Source organism: Typopeltis vanoorti, chromosome 12 (assembly GCF_054136105.1).
Source record: "Typopeltis vanoorti isolate ZY-2024b chromosome 12, IOZ_Tvanoo_1.0, whole genome shotgun sequence".
Lineage (NCBI taxonomy): Eukaryota > Metazoa > Arthropoda > Arachnida > Uropygi > Thelyphonidae > Typopeltis > Typopeltis vanoorti.
The window spans coordinates 24,199,796-24,222,065 of record NC_143560.1 but is presented as its reverse complement, the minus strand read 5'-3'; the positions used below and the strand labels follow the sequence as shown (position 1 = coordinate 24,222,065).

Sequence of the window (22,270 nt, the reverse complement as noted above, 5' to 3'; positions counted from 1 at the left end):
TGCCTTAAAGTGAAGATTTGGTTAGTTGTGCTTCTACCAGGACGAAAGCCACATTGTTCTTCCTGGAACTTTGACTCAACTATGCTCCTGCACCGTCTTTCCAAGCACTTAGCATACACTTTCCCAGGCAGGCTGAGCAGAGAGATGCCACGATAGTTACTGCAATCCTTCTGGTCTCCCTTCTTGAAGACTGGTATTATTATGCCTGTCTGCCATTGCTTTGGTGCTCGCCCAGATATCCAAGCAGCCTGATACACTCGAGTCAGCCAAAGAACACAGTCTTGATTTAAGGTTTTTAGCATTTCAAGCCAAATTTCATCATCGCCAGCTGCCTTGCCCGATTTTAATGATTTTATTGCTAAATGGACCTCTTCTGCTGTGAGATTAGTCATTGCCCCAATCTGCACCTCTTGGATGTCCACAAACTGCTGGGCCACCCGGGTTAAGAAGGCTCTCAAAGTATTCCCTCCATCTGTGGAGGGAGTACTTTGAGAGCCTTAATTGCCCTTGCTGTGCATGATTTTCTCCCTCGAAGGCGGCGGATGGTCTGCCAGAATACTTTGTTTGCATTTGCATAGGATGAGTTTAATCTTTCTCCAAAGGATTCCCAAGCCTTCTGCTTTGCTGTCTTTACTGCCTCAGCAGCAGCTTTTTGTGCCTCAGAAATTATTCCAATAATTTCAACCCATTCGCGTTAAGGTCAGGGGCACTGTTCCTCCTACCCCCCCCCCTCCATGTCTGGTCATCTGTTCCAACACGTGCATTGAAGTCACCCATTAGCAGGGCTGATTCCATGTCTGCCACCCTGTCAAAAGCAGCATCCACTTCCTCTAGGAAGGCAGAATATTCTGACTCCAGATTAGGTGCATAGGCTTGCTCCACAGCCAAAAATCATGGTTTTTCATCTGAAGCCTTGACACACATACCCATTTCCCAATGGGATCCACTCAGCAACACAGTCTGCAGCTGGGGGCTTGTGAGTATCCTCACACCCGCCTGAGCAGACATTGTCGGGCTCACACCAGAGTAGTAGAGCTTCCACCCCTTATCCAGGTCGAGAGTTCCAGAGCCTCTCCTCTTGGTCGAAGAAAGCCCGACTAAGTCTAGCCAGTAGCTCTTGGCTTCCTCAACCAGTTCCAACTCCTTCCATGTCAGAGAGAAGATGTTCCAGTTGCCTAAACCATAGTCTGGTGCCGTTATCGTTGCCATTTCTGTCCTTTTGCAGAACCATTTCTTTGCGCTGCCCCTAAACACCTCCCCAAACGGGTAGCGAGCCCATTGGTGGAGTGTCTTCTAGCAGAGTGCTGAGGAGTGGTGTCTAAGGGAGACTGTAACATATTTTTCGAACGGGTCCCTCTGTCTAAAACCTGAACCTGAGCTCATCCCTTGGTAACCTGCATGACGGATGATGCGGTATGAACATTTTTTGATGGCCTGATCATGTTACAATGTTTGATAATGTCCTGTTAGCACAAGACAAAATGACACAGCAAAATAGGAAAGATTCCCCTTGAATACTCTAATAGCATTCGGGGGGAAGGAGCAAGAAGAGAAGAAAGAAAGCAAGGGAGGAAGAGGAGGGACCAGTCTACAGATGATATAACAGATGTATATTACATGAAGTAAGGCATGGTCCAGCATCAGGTACCTCGGGTTTGCCACGCCAGTACTCACTAAAGTGAGCCCCTGAGGCTTATTTTAATTCGTTAATTATAAAAATCAAAATTCTCTTTCCATTGCTGACAGGTGGTGGGTATTGTAAAAAAAAACAATAACCTGTTCTGTTGTAAGTAATGGAATGCCCAACACATTACATAATCTGTTCCAAATAGCTGTAGAATGCATATTTTCCAATCAGTAACAGATTGGATCTCCAATGTTAAAGCACCTCCATTTGATGGTATTGACTGGAAGGCGTCCATATGCAATTCTCCAAGCAAGATCCCTCCTGTTTAGGGTACCCTTGGAACTTCATCAAGTTATGAAACAAAATATTGTTGTCCGTACCTAACTGTAGAACTTCGTGGAAAAAGAGATTAAAGATATCTTTATACTAAATTTTACTTTTTTTTAATAGAAAGAATGTCAATTCCAGAGTGTTTTAGTGGTCTTAGAGTTAAGCACAGAGTGTTGTAGTATTCAGGAACTATCTCAGCTTTTGGACCTTTATAATCATTAACTCCAAACAGGGGAAGATGAAAACCCAAGTAGTACTGGAGAAGGTCTTCACATGTGTGATTAGTTTGCAATATTTTATGGATTTTTGAAGCTGTATTGCTTAAATAGCAGAATTTTAAGACTGGAAGTCCAAATCCTCCATGCTTTGTTAATAGTTGAAGAAATTCCTTTTTAACTTCTTGGTATTGGCTGGACCAAAAAAATTGCAGAGGTTTACTATATAATTGCTTTTCTTCAGCTTCTGTGATGTCTGTAATATTTATTATGTACAACTGAGCAGGAAAGATTATGTTTTGAGTACTATGGCTTTAGAAGAAAAGGAGAGTCGCCCTATTTTCCAGTCTTCTAACATTTCAAAGTTCTTCTATATAAGTTCTTGGTCTGGTAATATTGGGTAAGTGGAAAAGGATATTCCAAGTATAATGAGGGGTTCTCTCTTAGGGGTTAGTCCAAAAGGAATGCCTCCAAGATCCCACTTTCCATAAACTTTTAATTTTGTCATGTCTGCATTAATAATTAGCCCACTGCTTTTGCTGAATTTTTCCAAAATACTAAAAAATATATATATGGAATCATTATCTTTCAAAGTTCCCACTACATCATCGGCATATGCTAATACCTTATTTTTCTTTATAGTTGAAGAAACTGTTATTCCTTGCACAGCATGTGTATTTGTTGACTTCCTATAAGAAAGGTTCAAGAACCAATGCAAAGAGCAGTGAACTGAGAGAGCAACCTTGCTTGACTCCTTTTTGAATTTTTACCGGATCTGACAGGAACCCCATTAACTAAGAGGTGGGCGGTTGAATTGCCATAGGCTCCTTTGATAAAGGATAGCAGTTTTTTACCTACACTAATTTGCTGGAGGATGTGGAATAGAAAAGGATGTTGGACTTTATCAAATGCTTGAATAAGGTCTACTGATTCACTGCCATCAACTGCTTTTAGGTCTCATCAGTAGGAGCCAGACCCAGAAGAGATACCAAGGATGAAGTAATGCAGAAATCATTTTATTATATGAGTAGACAAAAGGTCCAGAGTAGACAAAAGGTGTCACACCTTATTGTGTGACACCTTTTGTCTACTCTGGATTAGAACAGAACAATTGTTGGAAGTTTTTCCACTTAGTTATACTATAAAGTAAAGATACCAAGAAATTATATACTTGGTTTAATCCTTTATCCAAGTGTAATCAAACAAAGTTTGTGCATGAAGTATTTTCCGTACTGGAGAAACTCGTATATAGAAGCTAATGACTTCACATCACTTGCCTTGGTATCCCATAATGCAAAGCACATATCCTTGCAGACATGTATAATGCTATGCATTATGGGAAGGGTCACTTCCCAGACACAGGTCTCATCAGTGGGAGCCAGACCAATCTGGTTCCAGAGGTGATTATACAACATCTCGGGAATGTTATATATGCAGAATAGTTGAGACCATGCAGTTTGCAGAGGATAGTGGGAAGAGGGATGATATGACAGAGACATACAAGTTGGTAAGGGGTGTTATAGGATTAATGTTGAAGAGGGTTTTCATAAAGTGGTGTGAGATTAGGAAAACCAAAGGCCTTCTTTGAAAGCTGTATGAGGAGCATGTGAGCTAGGTAGTGAGAAGTATGTTTTTGTATGGAGAGATGTGAATGATTAGAATGATTAGAATGCTTTGCCTGAGAGTGTGGTGTCTGTAGAGAATTTGAATGCATTTAAGGCACAGTATGATGAACTGTGTATATGACAAAAGGGACCTTCTTGATCAGTCTGTGACTCCATGGAGCCTTCAGATAATAATAATAGTAATTTCTGTACATATGCTCATTTATTCAAGGAGTTCATGACTTATTTTTCATGGTATTAACAACACCACAAACACTTTTATCAACAAAGATGTTTTATTAACGCTTATATTTCGCTGATTTTCAACTCAGCATCATCAGAGCACAACACACTTGTAAACGCGACAGTGAGTGAGTGAAACAATATAATTGCAAAAGACAAAAGATCTAAAGTCTTTTCACTACTTTAACATTCTCCAGAGCACTTTTGCTATCTTTTTGTTACATTGTTAATATCCATCACTTCATTTTCCCGCTTTTCATAAGACTCGCATTTAATGTTAGATGACCTTTTGTAGCATTAGGAATGATATCCTATAATTTTCACATTCATTTTTGTTTCCCTTTTTCTATACTGGAATGATTAATAAATTTTTCTATTCTGATGGTATCTCTTTTTTTTCCTGTATTAAATTTACCATTTTATGTATAAAGTGTAGTTAATTTGCTTCCACTATATTTAATGAGTTTAGCTACTGCTTCATCAGTACCTGGTGCTTTATCTTTGAGCTGCTTTATGCTTCTTTCTGCTTCAGCTAGTGAAGGTTTAAGAAATTTTGCATGACAGACATAATGAGTATTCCATTTAAAAGTCTGAGTAGGTTCATCACAGGTTAGGAGTTTGTTAATATTTGTCTCTACCTGTTTGCTATTTCATCTCTAGTACTAGTGTGTTTCCATTACTGTTATTTTTGATTAATGTTCTTTTCATATTATTATTATTATTATTATTATTATTATTCAGGCCTCCAAGGAGTCAAAAGACTCATCGAGGGAGGTCCTTCCTAACACATAAAGTCTATCAAGACTCACTGAGGGGAGGTCCTCCCCTGAGAAACACAAAGTCTATCATACCACTCTTTAAACTCACTGACCATTCTCGCTCCCACCACTCCATCAGGCAATGCATTCCACGGCTCAACCACCCTCCACACAAAGAAACCACTCCTTACCCTCTTCCTCACAGTTTCCTTTCGTAACTTCCAGGGATGGCCTCTTGTCATCACTCCTTCCCGCTGAGCAGCCAAGCGAAAGAACTCCCCAGTGTCAACCCTGTAACCACCTCTCAACAGTTTAAAAGTCTCAATCATATCACCTCTCCTTCTTCTATCCACCAAACTCTGCAGTCCACATTCTCTCAGCCGATCCTCATAACTATCCTTGTACAGTCCTGAAACCATCTTTGTCATCCGTCTTTGTATCCTTTCCACAGTTAATTTATCCCCTTCAAATCCTGGGGACCAAATCTGAGAACAATATATGGAAGCTATTTTGGGTTTCTAATTTCATGTAAAATGTTTCAAGTTATTTAATATAAAGTATTTCCAGATTTCTTCAATCTGTTAATATAAAAATTTACTTTTCTGTTGTGTGATTATTTTATTGGTTTTCTTGCTGTTCTCTTAGTATCTTAGAGCAGCATGAATATCAGTTGGGTTATGTAACCAAATGATTCTGTCCTTTTTCTTTTTCTTTGCTGCCACTTCACATTCTTCATTAAACCATTTTTACACTATACGTATTTCACTTTGAATTCCAATTAAATTTTCTTCTGCTACTTTTATACTATCTATCCTTGATATGATTCCAGATATTTTTAATATTTTCATTCTCTTCCAGCTGCTTATTTTTCAATTTTTGTTTTAATTCACATTGATATTTTCTTCTCTCTTCTGTTTCATCCAGTTTGTTAATATTTTATCTCAGATGATTTACATGTGCTGAAAATATTTATTGTTTATTTTAATCATAAGAATATCGCCAATTAGAAAATGGTTACTATCACACTCAGTTCCTCTGTAACTACAGATATTCTGATTGTAATTCCTATGTGTTTTACTGATTATGATATGGTGTACTTGATTAAATGTATATCCATCAGGAGATTGCAAGGTGAAGGAATTTCCCTGTGTGTGTGAAACTACCACCACCATACTGCTTATTACTAGAGGCCGGAAGTGGCTTGAAAAAGTTCTACATTTGGTTGAACAAGGTATCTAACTCTTAGTCCACTCATTGTACAATAGGTTCACAACATTCTGTGGGTGACATTCACATTAAAAAGTACATTTGTTAAAATTATTATATATGCAAAAGAGGTTATTTAACATTAGTGGATCTCATGAGGTGTGTTATTATGTAATTTTAGTTTATATTGTTTTTAATTTGAATTTTTTGCATAATATTCAACATTTTCTTTTAGATATTGATGAATGTTCAGAAAATCGGCAAATATGTCTGAGGGGAAAATGTGAAAATCTTCCAGGGAGTTATAGATGTGTCTGTCTCCAAGGTTTTACTCTTTCACCTGAAGGAGACTTTTGCATAGGTAAGATCAAATTTAAAAAAAAAATGATTGAAATTCCCACCCATAGAGGTTGTAAACCCTATTGTACATCAGTATTATGGGTTGGCTGAGGATTTTTTCTATTCTTATTAATTTTGTATGTTTTTTGTATTATTATTTATTTTTTACATAATCCAGAAATCCTGCTATAGAGACCAAACAAAGGAACTTTTTTTAAGCAATTTCAGGCTTCCAGTAATGGCAGTATTCAAGCTCACAACCTGCTAGTTGGAGAGTGGATTCACTAATCCCTTAGTCAACCAAGCCATCCCTTTCCTTTCTTAATTGCCTGAAGGGAAGAAAACTGGCATAATGTATTCAATTTCTAATTAGCATTTCAATGATTTATGAAAAAGTCTTCATCATCATCATCATCATTATTATTACCTTAAAACCCCATGGAGTCAAAGATTCATCTAAGAGGTCTACATCTACACAGAACCTCATCATGTACCATGCCTTAAATACACAGATTCTCTGCAGATACCATCCTCTCAGGCAAGGCATTCCAATCATTGACAACACTGCATGCAAAACACCTACTTCTCACTCCTCTACTCACACCCTCCTTATACAGCTTCTAGGGATGACTTCTGGTTCTTCTCTGATCTCACACTGTTTTCTATAAAACCTCTTCAGCATTGATCCTATACCAACCCCTTACTAACTTGTATCTATCATATCACCCCTTTCCTCCTATCCACTAGACTCTGTAAATTGCATCTTCTCAACCTCTCCTCATATTCAACATTCAAGAAATCAGAAATGACCCGTGTCCTGACAATTCATTGCAGGACAATTCATCATGTGACAATTCATCGTAAGGAAAATTCATCGCAAGAAAATTTTTTACAAAAAATTTTGAAATCTTATTTCATGTCATTCCCATATATGAAAAAAAAAAATTTTATCTATTATTTATTATTTCGATTATATTTAGCATTGTGAAATTTTTTATTCCATGTAAAATTATTAATATTCTTTCTTACTACAGGCTCTGTAGATGGAATATTAATTGTTACAAAACTGGCATAGGATGGTTAGGGATGTGCAGAACCAAAAAATATCACACAGTGATATTTTTTGGTTCTGCACATTTAGACATCCATCCAGGTGTGATATATTTTTTATCTGAACTAAGTCAGAAGAAATGTTTTCAGAGTTCTGATTGGTTTATTCAGAATCAACCATTAATGATGCCACTCGACAGAGTTAACAAAGGCTAGTGATTGGCGGAAGCCTGTTCATGGAGACAAGGTAACGGCAGTATTGCCAAGGCAATCACTGGTCTCCCAACCAGTTACCCCCCCGTGTATAAGACGACCCCCAGTTTTTGGTCTAAATATTTAGAAAAAAGTATCGTCTTATACACAGCAAAATATGGTGTATATATATGTGTGTGTGTGTGTGTATATTCTTGATCTTCTACTCATTTGTAATGATGCATTTTAAAGAATAAATTTAATTGACTTTAAACCGAGATAAAATGATACAACTAGTTTCAGCCTTTTACAGCCTTCTTCAGGTATCCACTAAATAGAACACAGTGATAAAAAATTGAAGTTACAAAAAACTGAGAATTACAGGCAAAAAATGCAATACATAATTGACACAAAAACATTGTATTTTTCAAGTCGTTCTATCTAACGTGCTGTAATTTCATGAGCACCAGTATTGAACAACTGCAGTATGGCTATCAGGGATGTTATAACTCAAATTGCTGTTCAAATGTTCAGGATTAAGGAGGATTTCTCTGGACTCCACGATTTTCCTTTCAAACTCATCACTACAGCGTAAAATATTTTTGGATTTATCCCACCAAACTGAGTGACTCTGTAGATCATAATGAGGGTTATTAGAGAAAAGAACATGACTGGATAGTGCAGATGCATGTGATCTTTTATAGGAGATGTCTCTCTTATGCTCCTCAATACGCAGTTCAACAGATTTGTTAGTCTGTCCAAAATACGGAATGTTACAGTCGCACTATAACTTGTAAGGCACCTGGATATTTCAGATTATGATGAATAGGCTTCGGATGGCTTATAAGAGAACAGACTTTAGGAAGTGTAGTGAAAAACGTCCTGATGTTGTATTTTTTAAGGACTTTAGCCAATTTCTTGGAGACTGAACTAATGTAAGGTATTGAGATGCTACCTTTAAAATCAGTAGTTTCCGTAGTATGCTGCCTAGGAGGATCCAGAAGAAATTTCTTAATTGTTTTTTCAGAATATCCATTTTGTTTAAAGATAAGAGAAAATTGTTCAATTTCTTTTTGGAGTTCATCTGATTCATTTAAAAGAGATCGTGCTCTGTGTCCTAAGGTAGAAATAGTTCCGAGCTATTATGGTGGAAAGTGATGATTTTGACAGTGCAGATATCTGTTAGTATGAGTTGGTTTTCGGTACATAGAGATTTTAAATCTATCAGAGCATCGTGTAAGAATTACATCCAGAAAGGAAGGCAGTTATTTCGTTCTAGTTTGGCAGTGAATTTTATATTAGGATGCTGGTTGTTAAGATGTTGAAGAAAATCCATGAGAGATGTGTGTGTCCGTGACTCCGTATAATGAAAATGTCGTCAACATAACGTGTCCAAAGTTTCGGCTTAAATGAGAAGGACGACATGGCTTTCGTTTCAAAATCTTCCAGGAAAATGTTTGCTAGAACTGGGGATAAAGGGTTGCCCATTGATTTTGTTTGTAAATGTAAATGTGTATCTTCCGAACTCCATAAATGCATGGAATAAGAGGGTGAAGAGAACATAAAGAAAGGCGCATATTGTGAGGAAGTTCAAATGTAGTCTTTAACAGATTGTTTGTGCGGCTTGGTAGTTCCCTTGTTGGACATCCTGAAGAATTGAATATGTAATGTTGTCTTCAAGCAATTGAAGCATTTTATTGTGATAATCTTCAGAATCGAGGACGATTGTGGCATTGCCTTTATCTGCAGGTAAAATAATGATGTTTTTGTTCTTTTTAAGATAAAAAGAACAAAAAATTTTTAACAAACAATAGCACGTTTAGATAGAACGACTTGAAAAATACAACGTTTTTGTGTCAATTATGTATTGCATTTTTTGCCTGTAATTCTCAGTTTTTTGTAACTGCAATTTTTTATTACTGTGTTCTACCTTTAGTGGATACCTGAAGAAGGCAGTGAAAGGCTGAAACTAGTTGTATCATTATCATTAAAATTTAATATTTTATCTTGGTTTAAAGTCATTTAAATTTATTCTTTAAAATGTATCATTACAACCGAGTAGAAGATCAAGAATACATCTATATCCTAAATGACGAGGCATCTCTTACTGAAATCAAAAGAAGTTATAAAAAAAATTGAAGAAAATAGGATTGAGAATCAATAGGTTGGTTTTCCTAAAACGTTGTAAATTCAATCAGGTTTTTCCTAATTTCATATCATTTCAAGAAACAATTACAACAGAACGTTCTAAAAGAATTTATCATAAAGCAAAGTTAGATTTTCTCAGTGAAAGAATCTCAGATACAAAACGGTGTCTTGCCCATTTGTTCAATGTGAAAATGTCTTTAACTCAAAAACTTTTAGAGGTTATGAATAATGATAATTTTCATGATTTTATCTTTAACAGTGAACCGCAAGCTACACGGATACAAAATAATAATAAGCTTAATCTTATCAAGAAGGTTGATACCCTTAATAGAGTACAAAACACATCTGTTCCTACTGAAATCTATATTAATCCTGACAAAGTTGTAGTAAACAATTCGTCACATGTTTTAACAGTTGCTAAAAAAGATATTCTAGGCAAAGGTATAAATTTCATTCCCTCACCTAAGTTTATTCCAAAGGAATCTCTGCTTACTAAAGTAGAAAAAGCCAGTTCATATATTCCTAATCATTTGGCAAAACTTCTCCATATTGAATCCATCTTCATTATCAATAATGATAAGCCTCCAAGAGATAATCTTTCTCCTGCAGAAAGACAGGCCTTAAAGAATCTTAAAAAGAACAAAAACATCATTATTTTACCTGCAGATAAAAGCAATACCACAGTCGTCCTCAATTCTGAAGATTACCACAATAAAATGCTTCAATTGCTTGTAGACAACATTACATATTCAATTCTTCAGGATGATCCAACAAGGGAACTACCAAACCGCACAAACAATCTGTTAAACACTACATTTGAACTTCCTCACAATATGCGCCTTTCTTTATGTTCTCTTCACCCTCTTATTCCATGCATTTATGGAGTTCCGAAGATACACAAAGAAAACACCCCTCTTTGCCCAATTGTGGAAGGAATTCATGGTCCTACTTATAAGCTTTTGAAACATCTTGCAGAATACCTCAAGTGTTTCTCCAATAAATCTTCTTCGTTCATCAAAAACACCACAGACTTCGTTTCTCATATCAAAAATATTTCAATCAGTGAAAATGATATCATAACAAGTTTTGACATTATCTCATTATTTACTACCGTCCGTACTGAGGAGGTATTAACATTGCTTAAGGACAAATTGTCTAAAAAGATATTTGCTTTATTAAAGCATTGTATTCAATCTGGCTACTTCAGATATAGGGACTCCATTTACAAACTAAACCAAGGCCCAGCAATGGGCAACCCTTTATCCCCAGTTCTAGCAAACATTTTCCTGGAAGATTTTGAAACGAAAGCCATATCATCCATCATCCTTCTCATTTAAGCCGATACATATTCAATTCTTCAGGATGTCCAACAAGGGAACTACCAAGCCACACAAACAATCTGTTAAAGACTACATTTGAACTTCCTCACAATATGCGCCTTTCTTTATGTTCTCTTCACCCTCTTATTCCATGCATTTATGGAGTTCGGAAGATACACATTTACATTTACAAACAAAATCAATGGGCAACCCTTTATCCCCAGTTCTAGCAAACATTTTCCTGGAAGATTTTGAAACGAAAGCCATGTCGTCCTTCTCATTTAAGCCGAAACTTTGGAGACGTTATGTTGACGACATTTTCATTATACGGAGTCACGGACACACACATCTCTCATGGATTTTCTTCAACATCTTAACAACCAGCATCCTAATATAAAATTCACTGCCAAACTAGAACGAAATAACTGCCTTCCTTTCTGGATGTAATTCTTACACGATGCTCTGATAGATTTAAAATCTCTATGTACCGAAAACCAACTCATACTAACAGATATCTGCACTGTCAATCTCATCACTTTCCACCATAATAGCTCGGAACTATTTCTACCTTAGGACACAGAGCACGATCTCTTTTAAATGAATCAGATGAACTCCAAAAAGAAAGTGAACAATTTTCTCTTATCTTTAAACAAAATGGATATTCTGAAAAAACAATTAAGAAATTTCTTCTGGATCCTCCTAGGCAGCATACTATGGAAACTACTGATTTTAAAGGTAGCATCTCAATACCTTACATTAGTTCAGTCTCCAAGAAATTGGCTAAAGTCCTTAAAAAATACAACATCATGACGTTTTTCACCACACTTCCTAAAGTCTGTTCTCTTATAAGCCATCCGAAGCCTATTCATCATAATCTGAAATATCCAGGTGCCTTACAAGTTATCGCGCGACTGTAACATTCCATATTTTGGACAGACTAACAAATCTGTTGAACTGCATATTGAAGAGCATAAGAGAGACATCTCCTATAAAAGATCACATGCATCTGCGCTATCCAGTCATGTTCATTTCTCTAATAACCCTCATTATGATCTACAGAGTCACTCAGTTTGGTGGGATAAATCCAAAAATATTTTACGCTGTAGTGATGAGTTTGAAAGGAAAATCGTGGAGTCCAGAGAAAGCCTCCTTAATCCTGAACATTTGAACAGCAATTTGAGTTATAACATCCCTGATAGCCATACTGCAGTTGTTCAATACTGGTGCTCACGATATTGTTTGTTGCAAGCACGCATGCAACAAACAATAGCACGTTAGATAGAACGAATTGAAAAATACAACGTTTTTGTGTCAATTATGTATTGCATTTTTTGCCTGTAATTCTCAGTTTTTTGTAACTTCAATTTTTTATCACTGTGTTCTACCTTTAGTGGATACCTGAAGAAGGCTGTAAAAGGCTTAAAACTAGTTGTATCATTATCATTAAAATTTAATATTTTATCTCGGTTTAAAGTCATTTAAATTTATTCTTTTTTAAAAAAAAAAAAAATATATATATATATATATATATATATATATCACATCTGGATGGGTGTCTAAGTGCTCAGAAAAAAACAGTGAACGGTTTGTGGAATAAACATTCTAAATATGGTGCCCTTTCTCCCTAAACCACCCTATTCCAGTTATGTAAATATTAATTTTCCATCAGCAGAACCTGTAGTTATCTTAGTAAGAAAGAAAGAATATTTACAACTTTTTAAGACAAAACAGAAATTAGGAAACTCACCGATGAATAAAATATTACTTTCACTGTATAAGAATAAAAATATTATGCAAATCTAATTAAAATCTAAATAAATAATACATAAATACATAAAAAAACTATATTTTGTGAAATTAATCTTTCTCTACATTTACTTTTTACATTTCAGTATCAATGCAATATCATTTCGGTTTTCTAGCGAATAACGTTTTCTAGCAAATTTTTTCTATGATCAGTAGTTCGTGCTGTGAATTTTTCTGTGATGAATTTTCCTTGTGATGATTTTTCCCCATGATGAACTATCCCATGATGAATTGTCCATGAACTGAAACTACCTGAGTCATTCGCCTCTGTACCTTTTCCAACATCTCTTTGTCCTTTTGAAAACCAGGTGACCAAATCTGTGCACAGTAGTCCATGTGTGGCTTAATCAAAGCCTTATGCAATGGAACAAGAATCTCCTTACTTTACAAGTCAATGTACTCTACATCATTTCCAGACTTCATTGTGTTATCCTCACAATTTTGGCATTTTATCTAAATTTTATATCCTTATCGACTATCACCCGAAGATCTCTAATTTCTTCACCTCCAACAATATATCCCCACCAAGCGTAAATTTTACATCCCAACCTTGTTTCCCAAATTTTAAAACCTTACATTTTACAACTTTGAACTGATGTCCCCATTCCCATGCCCATTCACACAATCTGTTCAGGTCTTCTTGTAAGGCCACACTATCTTCTAAAATGACTCATCACTGGAGACTCACTAACCATTATTCACACAATAGCTATCATAATTCTCCTTATCCTCATTCACTCACTGCTCTCCAAGCAAAAAATCTAGTCCTCACACCCTTAGTAACTAAACTTTACACAATTCCCAGGCTTGCTCCCTTGTTCTCTCCCTCCTCATCATATATTGAAAAATTGTCTTTATGTCAATCTTATAGAACCCTTTAGAATCTTTCTAATATGTTCCCTCTCTTTTGCTGCTAACTAAACTCTGCAACCCCCACACACCTTCAATCTATCTGCATAGGGAGCATTTCATAGTCATGTTACCAGATTGGTCACTCATCTCTGAATCACCTCTTGACCCCCAAGAAACCTAGCTGACCAACAGTAGCCAAGATGTTGCCGAATTGGCTTATAAAGTGGTTGATAACCTCTGTATCTTTACTTGTCAATCTATTCTTTAGCATCCAAGTAATTCCTCTTCATCAAATTTGCCAACTTTCTTAATATTCCCTCTGAACTTCAATTATGTTTCTACCATCACCCCCAAATCTCTACCATTGTTAGTTTCCTGCAGTCCAATACCATAATGATGGTACTACACTGCAGTCCATTACCATCAGTATGCTACATTGTACATATATACCACCCACTGAATTAGAAACTTCACAGAAATCAATGTTTTTGATATAACCATGTAACTGCCAATACCATTGCTCTTCAATTCACTGTGCATAGTTCAGTGAGATATGGGTTGAGAAACAGTCTTTGTTAAATGCTTTGGTCATCAGCCCATCTGCTAAAGGTTCAGCTGAATTGGCTAGGCCTTTCACACATTTGTATAACTTGAGTCTCAGCTCAGGAATGATACCACAAAATGGAAGGAATGTGAAGGAATGGAAGGAAGAGACAAGGGATCTTGGTGTATTGGTGAATAAAAATTTAAAGAGTTCAAAGGGCACATAGAAAAAGTTGCAAATACAACTCAGAGGATAATGTTGAAAATTTATTTATCACTAGGTTAGACTATAATAGATTTAGTTTAATCCTTTATCCCAGTGAGAGCAAACAAAGTTTGCGCCTGAAAATATCTTCAGGACTAAATATAGTGTTGTACTATCTTATCCAGTAGTCCTGAAGATATTTTCAGGCGCAAACTTTGTTTGCTCTCACTGGGATAAAGGATTAAACTAAATCTATTATAGTCTAACCTAGTGATAAATAAATTTTCAACATCTTTCTCTAAATCCAGATTAATTTTTAAAAAAGGTGATAAACCTTTTGGCAACTCCCATAGGCACAGATGACTTGCTACTGCTTCTGCCTGGTATCTCCAGCTCTGGGCCTGGCTCCCACTGAAGAGACCTCAATAAAGGTCGAAACTAGTCTGGGTAGATGGCCAATCCCTTTAATGCATAACAGTATACATATCCATATAGGAAATGTGTTTTGCATTATGGGAGATACTGGGTTATAAGTGCCTGGTAGCTTGCTCCACCTTTGCCACGAGTTGCCTTGGTGTTGCACTACTTACTGGATAAGATAGTACAATACTATATTTAGTCCTGAAGATATTTTCAGGCGCAAACTTTGTTTGCTCTCACTGGGATAAAGGATTAAACTAAATCTATTATAACTCAGAGGATAGTTGCTATGTTGAAGCGAACCTTGACATGTAAGGATAAGGAAGTAATTTTGTCTCTTTATAAGGCTTTGATAAGACAACACCTGGACTTATCAAAGATTTGGTAAGGTTCCAAGGGGATAAAGAATCTGTGGAAAGGGTGCAAAGAAGAGTTACAAAGATTATATCCAGATTATTGGATTTAGATTATGAGGACAGATTGTGAGTATGTGGATTGCAGACTCTGGTTAACAGGAGAAAGAGGGGTGATATGATGGAGGTCTATAAACTTTTGAATGGGTGTTATAGCATTTCAAATGAGAAATATTTTGTTATATGGAAGGCGGGAAGAGAACACAAGGACATCCATGGACGTTAAGGTTGTTCTCAGTCAAGAAAGGGGTAACAACTAGATTTTTCTCCCAGAGATCAGTGAGTGGAATAATTTTCCCTTAGGGGTAGTGAGTGCATCTAGTGTAAATGAATTTAAGGGAAGGTATGATAGCTGGGTTGGGTAATTTACAGCCTCCCTCGATGAGTCCTTGACTCCCTGGAGGTCTTGGATAATAATAATAATAATAATTGCTGCGCATATGAAGTTCTGTTTCTCTGTACGTCTTCTCGATGGCGATCTTTTTCCTGCATCACAGTTACGCCTCTTAGACAAGCGACATGGGTTATTTTTCCACTCATTAAACATTTGAGATATCTCACTTTTTGAGAAACCAGACAGCTCTGCTGTTTTCAAAATAGTGGCTCCAGCCATACAGACACCCACATAAAGCCCTGTATCAAACTCTGAAAGAACCTTTGTTTTTCCCATCTGATCAACACTGTTGATGATTACTGACCAGCAGCATTCTTATATAGTTGCCAAGAGCAAGTGATCGTGCACATAACCAAGTATACCAAGTATATATATATATATATATATATATACTGCCTAAATGATATTTATGAATATCTGCATAATGGTTTCTAATTCACTGGCCTAATTGTATATGATTATTTAAATCATCTTGCAGGATATCTACATCACCTTTGTCAACTCTTGTTCCTCACTTCTGCATCATTAGCAAACAAATGTGTGTGCATGTGTGTGTGTTTTCCCCTTTAAATCATTCTTGTATTAAATCCTTCTTTCTCTGACTTCCTACATGTTGCAAACACTCTTTTGGATTGACTTTAGCCTGCTTAGCTTCTTTCTTTTTTTTTTTTTTTCATAATCTGATTTAGCCTTCCATACTTTTCCTACCAGCACGTTGTATTGTTCATGAGCAAGCTGATCATCTTTTTATTTATATTCCCTCCACAATTTTTTTTTTTCAGCTCCTGTTCTATGTTGCTACTCATCCATTTAACCTCTGTTCGATTAATCCTCCTAACATTGGGCATGTATTATTATTATTATTATTATTATTAAACAAGACCTCATGGAGTCAAAGACTCATCTAGGAGGTCCTTTTATCTCCCACACATCTCATCATACCGGGTCTTAAACACATTCAAACTCCCTGCAGACACCACATTCTCAGGCAAGGCATTCCAATCATTCACAACTCTGCACGAAAAAAACCTGCCTCTCACTCCCCTACTCACACCCTCTTTATACAGTTTCCAGGGATGACCTCTGGTTCTCCCCTGATCTCCCACTATTCTCTGTAGAACTTCTCCACCATTGATCCTATAACAACCCCTTACCAACTTGTAGGTCTCTATCATATCTCCCCTCTTCCTTCTCTCCACTAGACTCTGCAAATTACATCTTTTCAATCTTTCCTCATACTCGACATTCCAGAGGTCAGAAACCACCTTAGTCAGTCGCCTTTGGACCCTTTCCAACATCTCTTCATCCTTCTGAAAACCAGGTGACCAAATCTGGGCACAATAGTCCATGTGTGGCCTAATCAAAGCCTTATACAATGGAACAAGAATCTCCCTACTTCTACACGTCAGGGTCCTCCTCATCATTCCCAGAAGTCTTTGTGTTGTCTTCACAATTTTGGCGATGTGTCCCCTAAATTTTAGATCCTTATCCACCATCACTCCCAGATCTCTTATTTGGTAGCTTGCTCCACCTTTGCCACGAGTTGCCTTGTATGTATTACTGAGATTCTTTTTGTATCTGTTTTTTATGCTCTAGTACTGCTCCAAGTTGTCTTCAAATTTTCTCATATTCATCAACCTTGGTTCCACAAACCTTTCTTGATTGAGAATTCTACATCTTGAGCAACCTCCCAGAACAAGACTGCATGGTTACTTTTCCCAATTAGAGGGAGAGTTGCTATTATGGTTATGGATAGATCTTCTGATACCAGACCTAACACTCTGAAACCCCCTGTTCCTGTCCATGACATGCTATTTCAGGTAATTATTATAATTATTATTATTATTATTACTTAAGAGCCCATGGAGTCAAAGACTCATCGCTTAGTTACTGTATAAATTCCATTTTCATCTTGCCATATGCACTTTCCTCCTTCCAGTGTATAATCCATATTCAAGTCTCTGATGATAGGTGTTCAACCTGCACTCATTGTGTAATCTGACAATGCATGGCATCCATTTCTTCCTCCCCACTCTCTCCCCTCACTAGTCTATAACTACAACCAACAATATATTTTGTCCTATTGGCCTCTGTCTCATACTAGAATGTCTCAAATCTAAAATCCTTCTTAACTTGTGTTTTTGCTGGTTGAAGTTCTTCAGCTTACCCCTCCTCCTCTTCTATTTCCTCTATCCTCTTTGAAAATACAATACACTGCTACATTTTATCCCTTTAACTATATCATTTTGTGTCAACCAGATCTTGCTGATGCTGATTTTTGGTCAAGTTGAGCTGAGCAATGCTAAAAAATTCCTGTCTTTTATTTCTGATACTTCTGGTATTTATATCCATGCAACATCGACACCCATTTGGGTCATAAGTTACATTTGCTTGATGTCCTTGTTAACCTACTCAGATTTGAAACCTAGCAAACTGTACCAAGCCATTCATGATTATTTCTTCATTCACACTGATAGGTCTTGTAGGTGACTAGAAACGTACTTGACCACATCCCCTTCCCCAATACCTATAGTTTCCCTACATTTACACCTCCAACTCTCTCTGAACAATACTTTTTCTAAATATCTCCAAAACCATTTAATGAAATGAATTATAAAAATGGAGGCAAACTCATGAAAAAAACTTTATTAATATAGATTTTTGCCAAAGTATCTTATGCATCATCAGTATAAGATCACAGAATGGCAATTAAACAATAACAGACAGTTCTAAAAAGTACTATGCATAGTTAATGTAAGATAACTAAAAAAGGTCAATAATTTTGTAACTCATTTAATATATATATATATATATATAAAGGTTTAATGACTATTACCGAGAGAAAAGATGACAAGATATATTTAAAAAAAGATACTACTAGTTTACTAGTTTCGTTACATGAACATCCTCGGGTATCACAATCAAAGAAGTATATAAAAAATTACAGAGACTTAAAATTGTACTAACATAACAATTACTTGTTCTGTTAGTACAATTTTAAGTCTCTGTAATTTTTTATATACTTCTTTGATTGTGATACCTGAGGATGTTCATGTAACGAAACTAGTAAACTAGTAGTATCTTTTTTAAATATATCTTGTCATCTTTTCTCTCGGTAATAGTCATTAAACCTTTTTTTATAATATTCCAACCGAGTAAAAATGAATTTTGAAAAAAAAAAAATATATATATATATATACATAGACAAAACAAAGTTGGGAAAGATTAGCAGATTTAAAAGTACTATCTCCCACAAAGGCAATAGACATAGATCATTGAATCTGTTTAAGTTAGGGTAGTGAAGTAAGATTTCGCATGTTTCTTTATAAAGATGTTCTATGAGAAATATGAAAGACTCTTGTCTTTTTTCAATGAACTCTATGTATGGTGTCAATAGCATGCTCTGCAAATCCAGAGCATGCTATTGAAACTATGCATAGAGGTCATTCCAAATGCATTTTCATAATGCATCCACTGTCAAAAATCCAAGGCAGAGCCAGACTTTTGTACAGGAGCCTTCTGTGCTGCTGACATACTTTTCTCTATGGATGCCATCGTTAGAAGCTGAAGTAGTACAACAAACAAGTAGCAAAACACAATATAAACAACAAAAAATTTCAACAACATCACCACTGAAGGACACTTGTATCCTGACTAAATAAAATGCATCACAGTTTGCAACAAAAAGCCACACTATACACTGATTTAGAAACACTTTTTTTAGCACAGCTCTGCTCAACAGTTGACACAGTCACATTTAAAAATAGCTTTTAAAGACATTACATTGGCAGTCTGTTTTGTCATCGTTTTGGATATCATTGATGTATTTCTTTAGGTTTGGAAAATATCTAAATATATCACTGTCTACAGCTCTCTTAAAAACTCCTAGTTTCATTTCAAATGCCTTTATGTTATCAAACATAACATCAAGCGTCCTACCAGAGCCCTGTAGTTTAAGTTCAAGTAATTTAAATGTTCATAAAAATCTTCAAAAAACATCAGTTTGCAAACCCACACGATGTCATATTTCTTTATAAGTCATTTGTTGATTAGTCAAAAAGAGATTTATCTCATCTAGGCATTCAACAAATCGTTTCAGAACTAGACCCTGACTCAGCCAATGAACATTGTTGTACATTATTAGTCCTTTGTACACTGAATCCACCTCATTCAATAGATTCTGAAATTATCTTTTATTCAAAACACGTGCAGAAATGTCATTAACGACCTAACAAAATAATATTAACCAAATAACAAAATTAACAAAAATTAACAAAAAAATAATAATAAATGGGAAACACTAATTCTTTGAGATCCCAGCCTTACATCGTAGGCCAGGGGTGGGGAACCCTTGGCACGCATGTCAAACTTGCCACAGCAATGACTTTTTTTCAGTCATGCAACCCAGGGCTCAAGTGGACATGGATGTTTGTGATTGTCTGTGGAAATACTAGTGGTGGCAGTAGATGGCATTGGTGTAGTTGCAGTCAGTTGGTGGAGACAGAGTTGTAGAGCAGGTGCCCTCTCTCGATGAGTCCTTGGACACCCTGGAGGTGTCTAATCATAATAATAACCTTGGTTACTGTTTGCATCACTTCTTGACGTTCCTTTAGACCAGCTTTTGCACATAAAGTCTCCTCATGCATGATGTAATGAAAACCTATCAGAAGATGTTGGATATGTATTTATTTATTTAATTATTTTTGAGGTGAGCCCTGGGTTGCATGACTGAAAAAAATCATTGGCGTGCCAAGTTTGTCACTTGTGCCAAGGGTTCCCCACCACTGGCCTACAATGCAAGGCTGGGATCTCAAAGTATTAGTGTTTCCCATATTTTGTTTGTTTATAAAGTTGTTTGCAACTGTATTTATTCAAATTAGGCTGATTTTTGAGAGCAGCTCCTGATTCTAAAAACAACTTTCCCTTCTAAATTTACTGCAATGAAGCATGGTGGTCTTTGTCCAATTGATTCTTGAGCCATAACCAAAGCATATTCTGCTAGACCTGATTGACCATAGTCATAACTGTAGATGTATTTTTTATTGGAAGTTTATTTTGCACTTGGTTAGACTATAATAAATTTAGTTTAATCCTTTATCCAAGTGTAAGCAAACAAAGTTTGCACCTGAAAATGTCTTCAGGACTGAGGTAATGTGGTACATCCCTTGGCAACTCGTAGCAAAGGTGGACCAAGCTCTCATCACTCCTTGTCTCAGTATCTCCCATAATGCAAAGCACATCTCCTTGCACACATGTATACTGCTATGCATTAAGGGAAGGGTCACTACCCAGATTGGTTTCAACCTTTATTGAGGTCTCGTCAGTGGGAGGCAGACCCAGAGTGGTGATACTAAGGCAGAGCAATGGAGAGGTCATATTTACCTGTACGAGTTGCAAACCAGTGTACCACCTTATTATTAAATTACTCTGGATTTAGAGAAAGATGTTGGAAGTTTATTTTGCACTTGGTTAGACTATAATAAATTTAGTTTAATCCTTTATCCAAGTGTAAGCAAACAAAGTTTGCACCTGAAAATGTCTTCAGGACTGAGGTAATGTGGTACATCTCTTGGCAACTCGTAGCAAAGGTGGACCAAGCTCTGAGACAAGGAGTGATGAGACATTTCTTAACTTACTCACAAAACGTTTCCTACACACCAATTCTTCACTTTCACTTTCACACTAAAAACTATTTACTCTTTGCAATGGGCAATTGAATATACTCCATTGCACAAAATACCTCCTATTGAAAAAAAATCATTAAATATGGAACTCTGGATTTTTTTTTTCTGGTACACATCGATGTCGAATGCTATTTAAACAATATTGTAGATTCACAAACAAACACACAACTACACAGTCTAAAATAAGGAAAATAGCAATAATCATGATTATTAACATTGCAAATTACTAAAATAAAAGATATCTCAAATAGCAACAAGATTGATGTGGTACACTATTTATAACTTTTTTTCTCATGAAGACTGTCCTTCCATTCAGTTGCGGCAGTGCTTTGGGTAGATAAGAATCTGTAAAAAATATATGTCACAGACACTGTTGTTTACAGTACCTTTACATCTTAATAGTTTTTTTTTCTTATTTAAAACTCAGTATATTCTCTTTCTTTTGATTAACAGTGTTATCATCTGCTACACTTCCATTCTTTGTCTCTCACTTCCCTTTCTCCTCTTTTTCTTACTGTGATGCCACCACTACCACCACCACCACCACTTTGGGACATTATTAATTTTTGCTGAGATATTTTGATAGTACAACTATAGCCGGCCTGGTTGGCTAGTGGTTAGCATATCGACTCTCCAACTCACAGATTGCAGTTTGAATCCCAACATAGGCACGGATGTTTGTGATTGTCTTTTAGGTGGATGATGAATTTCATTGCCCAGTGTGAGACCAACACTTCACTTATTGGATGCCTGAAGCGGTTTGAAAAAATCTCCATGTTTGGTTCCTAGAACAGAGTTTCCTGACCATGTAAAAATAAATAAAAAATTACAAAATATATATAAAATTGATAAAAAATGAAAAAAAGAAATCCTTAGCCCACCCATGGTACAAATGTACTAGTTTTACTAATAACCTTTTGTG

The 22,270-nt window shown here is 36.2% G+C and overlaps 1 protein-coding gene across 1 annotated transcript in view; it reads left to right on the top strand.

The window, feature by feature from the left end:
• LOC150100631 (fibrillin-1-like) overlaps nt 1-22,270 on the top strand; it is a 1,594,375-nt gene that overhangs the window by 281,545 nt on the left and 1,290,560 nt on the right. The window contains exon 12 of the mRNA XM_090401848.1: nt 6,219-6,344. Coding sequence (XP_090257974.1) covers nt 6,219-6,344 — 126 coding nt within the window. The remainder of the gene's footprint in view (nt 1-6,218; nt 6,345-22,270) is intronic.